General features: G+C 33.9%; 1 protein-coding gene across 4 annotated transcripts in view; it reads right to left on the bottom strand.

Moving 5' to 3' along the window:
* Dmd (dystrophin) overlaps positions 1 to 7,595 on the bottom strand; it is a 2,293,239-nt gene that overhangs the window by 860,706 nt on the left and 1,424,938 nt on the right. For all 4 annotated transcript variants that reach the window (XM_029473189.1, XM_021152893.1, XM_029473188.1 and 1 more), the window contains exons 46-47: positions 4,414 to 4,555; positions 1,785 to 1,934 (exon numbers count right to left, since the gene is read on the bottom strand). In XM_029473189.1, coding sequence (XP_029329049.1) covers positions 1,785 to 1,934; positions 4,414 to 4,555 — 292 coding nt within the window. The remainder of the gene's footprint in view (positions 1 to 1,784; positions 1,935 to 4,413; positions 4,556 to 7,595) is intronic.

Here is a 7,595-nt window from a genome sequence, read left to right as displayed (position 1 = left end):
AGAAGAAGAAGAAGAAGAAGAAGAAAAGAAGAAGAAGAAGAAGAAGAAGAAGAAGAAGAAGAAGAAGAAGAAGAAGAAGAAGAAGAAGAAAAGAAGAAGAAGAAGAAGAAGAAGAAGAAGAAAAGAAGAAGAAGAAGAAGAAGAAGAAGAAGAAGAAGAAGAAAAAGAAGAAGACCTCCCAGGGGTTTCCACTGATCATGTCCTAACAAGATAGAATAAGACTGAGCACAAACTCACATGGTAAAATCTTGATTTACAATCTATCCTGCCTGAAAGTCATATTCGAGTGGCATATAATTTGTGGGAGCAGCCATCCCATGAATAGACCAACTTATACCCCATGCTCAGAAATGTCCTTAACTTTGACACTGCTTGGATAGATAGGTACCAGAGGCAGGTCAGCCAGACACTCAGAATAGAAGCAAACACAACTGGCAAAAAAGTCAATGAAATTATCACTAATGAAATGCTGCTATGCTAATATAGTATGGCCTAGCTTAATGGTCATCAGAGGGGCATCAATGAGCAACCAACTGGGAACAGATCTGGATCTGCTGGACCAACAGCCAAATACTAGAATTCTTATATAAGAAATTGAACATGGTAGGAATTGATGAATATCTCAAAATATAGCCCTTTGTAGGTAGTGACTCTCCCCATCCCCTCTCTCTTTTTCTCTCTCTGTGTGTGTATGTGTGTGTTTCATCAGTAAGATAAACTTCCAACACATCCATGAACCTCAAAATATGCTAACTGAACTAAATCAGGCACAAGGAGATGCCTACTTTATGATTTTACTTACATGTAATCACAGAGCTACACAGTGGATGGAGAGGATATCAGAGGCTAAAGAGAAAACTCTTTAACCTTAGTAAAGTTTTAGTGTGGAGTGAAGAAAAATTGATTATGATGTTGGTTTGTAACCAATGCCAAGGATTATGTAATAAAATGCCCACCTGTCAAATTTGATGATATAATGTCTTATGGATGATTTTAAATAATAAAACAAAAACTATCAAGTTATATATTTTAAATAGATGAATTTTTGACATGTTAATTTTATGTCAGTGAACAAGATACAAAACCCAAAAGATTATAAGAGTTGTCACTGAGCTATTATTTTACTTGGTGATAGACAGTCAGAATGGAAACAGATGCATACATGAATATTCACTGGACTAATGACAGATTTTTTTTAACCAGTTAAGCAGTAGGCAAGTATTCCCATGGAATAAATAAATGCTACTGGATCAAAATAATTTGGATTAAAATATAAATTTTTGTGTAGTTTGTTTTTGAAAATATGCATTAATCTTATAAACACTTTATATTTTATATCAATGTTAGAGTATATCCTTGGTGGAAAAATCAGGACTAACAAAGTAAAGGAACTGGAAATTGAGTCCTTTTTGAGTATATTAGAAATGCACTGTTTTAGTATTTAAGTCTATATTCTTGTCCTAAAATAGTAATTGTACATCACATCACTTCCTGATTAATTACACATCATATTAATTGCTGTATTAATGTTCCAATTAATGGAATATTTTTTCCAAAAACCATTGGCTCACACTTTGCCTTTGGTCAGTAATGTAAAGTCATCTACCATCACCAATTGTTTTGCGTTTATAGCAAAATATACAGGCAAATCAGATAGTAAGGTTACAAAGCAAAAGAATAATTCACCCTCCTGCTTCCTTCCAAGAAAAAGCTCAGAAAACAAAGCAAATAGAAACAGTTGAAACACTTAACACTTAACACATGTGACATGGTTAATATCTAACCTTTATCCACTGGAGATTTGTCTGTTTGAGCTTCTTTTCAAGTTTATCTTGCTCTTCTGGTCTTATGGGAGCACTTACAAGTACTGCTCCTCCTGTTTCATTTAATTGTTTTAGAATTCCCTGGCGCAGGGGCAACTCTTCTGCGAGTAACTGAAACGGACAAATACAACCACATTTAAAATGAATTACAGTGCAACTCCAACTACCTTTGAGTCACCTTTATTGATTAGTCTATCAAACTGAAGCGACTCAACTGAAGGTCCACTGGCACCTAAACTACCAAATACTTCCACAGAGCACAGAGCTGATGGGCTTAAACAACTGCATCCAAGAAGATAAACCACTACAGATGACTAAATTATTTTGTTCCCTTGAGAGTGTTTTCAAGTGAAAAATGTTACATGACATATAGAACTCTAAAAGAGTATAACAAGCAGTTATTCTAAAATCATATGCTTTATCAGAAATAGAACATTTGGACTGACTCTATCATACTCTCAGGTATTTTAGCATGTCATAACATACAATAGCATGCACATGAGTAGACAATCTTTCTCTCTCTCTCTCTCTCTCTCTCTATATATATATATATATATATATACACATATATATATATATATATGCATATATATATTGTGTGTAACCTCACTTCATCTCAAAATATGGAATTAACAATAGTATGAAGTACAAAGGACAATAATTATTTATCCTATGAAGTAATTATTATTTCACTTTGTTTAGAAGAAAACTGAAATAGGAGATTTAAATATAATCTACAAGGAAATAAGGCTAATAATTATTAATAGAAGTAGTAATTCAAACTTGGAAGATTCCATCCTGAAATTTAAATTTATTATCTTCCATTTAGAATCATATTGTTATTACACTTTTTCCAAGATGCTCATATTTACCAGTGATCATAACTAAATTTTATTTGGAACTGCAGGATCCAACAGAGGAACTACTAAAATCTAACTTGATATAAAACCTCCTCCGGTGTTCATACAAACTATTTTTCTTAATGTACATATAGCTAGTATTTACAACAATGCATGAAGACCTTATCTATATTTATAAAAAGTTCTATTGTACATTATTATGTAGGGTGTCCAAGAAGTATAAAAAAACCAATACACAAATATTCATAAATGAATGCTGCTAAAAATGTCCACACAATGAACTATCAATTATGCTATTTATGGCATTCAATAAGTTCAGGAAAGATGGCTTCACAGAACAGACTGGACTTGTTTCTTTTCCAGGGAGTAGTAGTTTACAAATGGCTCACAAGCTTTCAGTACTGAAATGTCAAATACATATTATAATAACTGATATATAGTGTGCTTTTAATATTTGTCTACTGATTTTTTGTTGTTGTTGTTTTTTTTTGTTTTTATTTTTATTTTTTAGAGAAAGGGTTTTTCTATGTAGCCCTGGCTGTCCTGTAACTCACTCTGTAGACCAGGCTGGCCTCGAACTCAGAAATCCACCTACCTCTGCCTCCCAAGTGCTGGGATTAAAGGCGTGCACCACCACTGCACGGCTTGTCTACTGATCTAAGCAACTGTTTTTCCTTTGTAGTCTCCATCATGATAGGATGTAACTTTTAATGTTTTCTTTGTTTCACAGAAGTAAAGGGTCCATTTGAACTATAATTTGCCCGAGTAAACCAACTGAATCATTAATAAATAAGGAATTCTACTTTTGTTTTATTTTATAACACTCTACAATGACAGGAAAAGGAACCAGCTACAATGTTTCACATGAGGATTAAAAAAATAGAATTGTAAATAAATTTCATATTTGACATACAGTACATGATACAAATTAATTTTCATTCTCTTTTCACCTTTACTTTTAAAATTAAAATAGCATAGTTCTGAAAGACTTCCTTTTCTGAAATTAAAATCATAAAAAATAAATTAGCCATATAATTAGGTCACATCAGTGAGCCAGGTGAGGTGCTAGCAGATATGTTTGAGTTCACACAAAAACAAAACTATCTTTTGGGTATGCTGTGTGTCTAGTGAACCAGAGTGGAATGTGAACCAATGTCAATAGTTCCATGTTCACATGAAGTAAGCTCAAGCTAAATACTACTTTTTGTTAATGTAAAATCTTTAAGGAGTAACTGATACAATATTACTTGACAATGTCTTCAATAATAAACGATATTCTTCATTAGTGAAACTCTCAGTCTCCAGTGATGTAGCATAAAGCAGATTGCAAAGTTCTTCCCACTTATATATAGACTTTTTGATTTCACACTTTGCTCTTCAGTTTTCAAAATTATATGAAGTTATAGACCCTGAAATAACTCTAAAACTAATTAAGTTAATTTTCAAAACAACTGGTAGGCACTTTGTTTGTATAAAGAACATATATGTATCTAAACACACATATATCCATCCATATGTATATATATGTATGTATGCATGTACATGTGTATGTATTATGTAAGTATGTTAAATAACAGTCATTTGGTTAAAAAGTAAAGTTGGGAGAAAAAACATATTGTTGAGAACTACAGATAACATAATCAATAGCAAATCAATGATTAAATACATTAAAATAGATTTATATGTGATTTATACAAATAGGCCCTGAGGATTTTACTAAGGGAAATTACCTTGACTTGTTCAAGTTGTTCTTTTAGCTGCTGCTCATCTCCAAGTGGAGTAATAGCAATGTTATCTGCTTCTTCCAGCCACAAAACAAATTCATTTAAATCTCTTTGAAATTCTGACAAGACATTCTTTTGTTCTTCAATCCTGTATTAAGAATAACAAAATTCTTGTAAATGATACACTTCTCAGGGATTTAGGGGGATGCCAGAGTGGTGAGGCAGGAGGTGGTGGGTGGGTGGGTGGAGCACCCTCATATAGGCAAAGGAGACGGGGGAGGAGTCAGATGTGAGAGGGGGCTTGTGGAGAGGTAACTGGGAAGTGGGATATCATTTGAGATTCAAATGAATGGAATGATTATTATTAATAATAAAACAGTAAACCAAACCAACCAACTGACCAAACAAACAAAGCAACAACAATTATGTTTTTAAAAAGCAAGCTACTTAAAAGAAGGCCATAATATATGATTTATCTTTGTTTCATCCACTTTGAACAGTCGTTTTAAAACTTCAAAAAATACAAAAATAGGACAAGAAAACACTATTTTAAGAATTGCAGTACCCTGCTATTACATTCAGGAAGACTTCACTACCTAGGCAACAGTGGCACTTAGCCTTCGAAAACTCTTGGTTGGGAGGGGCTATCCTAATACTAAGATACTTAGCAGCACTTGTGGGCACTATTCCCAGCTGTGACAAGCAAAAATATCCTGAGGCCTAATATTTCCTCCTTCTAGAAAACTACTGTAGTAATAGAAATACAAATGTGAAGCTGCGTGGTTTTAAGGAGGACAAATTAGAGACTATCTAATGGTAAATTAAATGACAAATGTAAAAGCAAGGGTATAAGCACCATGCAGATGTTTCCAAACTATAACACAATTCTTCTCACTGAAGAGACAAACATAACAAAAATGCCATACAAGGTGTACTATTCTGGTGGATGTTTTTAATTATATGAATGCATATATTGTATACATTTTAATTAGGCATAAATTCACTTTTACATATTAGATTGGAAGACTTATGGGTAGTCAGAATGGTTCATATTTAAAATGACTTATTTTTGCTTTTGTCATTTTTTGGGAGATCTAATAGAAGCCTTTAACTGAAGTATAATGTACATATGAGAAAGTACATATATAATTTTATATATAGCTCAATGAAAATACATGTTTAGATTCATCATATAGAGAAATTATTATAAGAAATACTTTGCTTCCCTCTCACTAACATGTATCCATTAACCTTTCACTGTGATATTCTGTAATGTAAGCATTATGCAAAAGTAGTAATATTATATGTCATCCTTTATGTCTTGCTTTTTGACTAAAATTTATGTTTATAATTCTACATGCTTTGTTGTCGTGTACTTATTCTCTTTATAGTATTCCATATTATTCCATAAGAGTACAATGTTAATTTGGGTTGTTTCTATACTTTTTTCCCTATATATTTTATTTTTATTTTTATTTATTTATTTATTTAGGGTTTTTTTTTTTTTTTTTTGAGACAGGATTTCTCTGTATAGCCCTGGCTGTCCTGGAACTCACTTTGTAGACCAGGCTGGCCTCAAACTCAGAAATCCTCCTGCCTCTGCCTCTCAAGTGCTGAGATTAAAGGCGTGCGCCACCACTGTCCAGCTCTATACTTTTTAAATGTGGTTAAGAATTACTATTTTTTTAGCCACAGGACAGCTTGATAGGAGTCTGATATAGCTGTCTCCTGAGAGGCTCTGTCAGAGCCTGACAAATACAGAGGTGGATGTTCACAGCCAACCATTCGACTGAGCATGGTGTCCCCAATGGAGGAATTAAACAAAGGACTGAAGTAGCTGAAAGGGTTTGCAGCCCCATAGGAAAAACAACAATATCAACCAACCAGGCCCCCCAAACCACCAACCAAAGAGTACACATGGAGGGTCCCATGTCTCTAGCTGCATATGTAGCAGAGGATGGCCTTGTGGGGCATCAATGGGAGGAGAGGCCTGTGAAGGTTTGATGCCCCAGTGTAGGGGAATGCCAGGGTGGAAAGGTGGGAGTGAGTAGGTGGGTGGGGGAGCACCCTCATAGAAGCAGGGGGAGGGGGATAGGATAGGGGGTTTCTGGGGGAGGGGGAACCAGGAAAGAGGATACTATTTGAAATGAAATAAAGAAAATATTCATTAAAAAGAATTTATATTTTATATCAAGTTAAATAATTTTTGATAATTTAATGTCTTAAGAAAATATATTGCTAGAAATCATTACATAATATACCTCTTGTTGAGAATCTTCCATCCAATGAGATGAAGTATCAATGTTATTAAGTGGTCTCTCCTTTTCACAGTTTTGTTTACTAGGAATTTTGAACTATATATGTGGATTGTCCAGTTTTATTTATTAAATAATATTTATTTATAAAGAATATTGATCACTGCTCTTCTTACTCACAATTACATTTTCATTGATTTCACTTTTACCTTATCAATTTTTAAATTAAAAATATTGAATCATCTTTTTAATTGTAAATTTTATGTAGATATCTAATTCTTAAAGAATTCTGCACTTGATTTCTGTAAAAGACATTTGTTGAATTAGCAAACACATAAGTGGATGCTCACAGTCAGCTATTGGATGGATCACAGGGTCCCCAATAGAGGAGCTAGAGAAAGTATCCAAGGAGCTAAAGAGATCTGCAACCCTGTAGGTGGAACAACATTATGAACTAACCAGTACCCCGGAGCTCTTGACTCCAGTTGCATATGTATCAAAAGATGGCCTAGTCGGCCATCACTGGAAAGAGAGGCCCGCTGAAGGCAGAGGGAATAAAGAATGGTTTAAATGTTCTGATCAATGGGTAGTTAGAATTCCAGTTAAGTCTACAAAATTAGCTACATAAGTAAGAATTGCAATTGCCATAAGTATTTCTAATGTATATTTTAAGAATGTTTGTGTACAGAATCACACATATTAAGATAATATATTTTCTTTTTCTTTTAAATTTTTATATTTTTTTATTATGTATTTTCCTCAATTACATTTCCAATGCTATCCCAAAAGTCCCCCATAGCCTCCCCCGACACTTCCCTACACACCCATTCCCACTTTTTTGGCCCTGGCGTTCCCCTGTACTGGGGCATATAAAGTTTGTGTGTCCAATGGGCCTCTCTTTCCAGTGATGGCCGACTAGGCCATCTTTTGATA

This window comes from Mus caroli, chromosome X (assembly GCF_900094665.2).
Source record: "Mus caroli chromosome X, CAROLI_EIJ_v1.1, whole genome shotgun sequence".
NCBI classification, from domain to species: Eukaryota; Metazoa; Chordata; class Mammalia; order Rodentia; family Muridae; genus Mus; species Mus caroli.
Note: the sequence above shows the minus strand (reverse complement) of the source record. Positions and strands in the feature narration are given on the sequence as shown.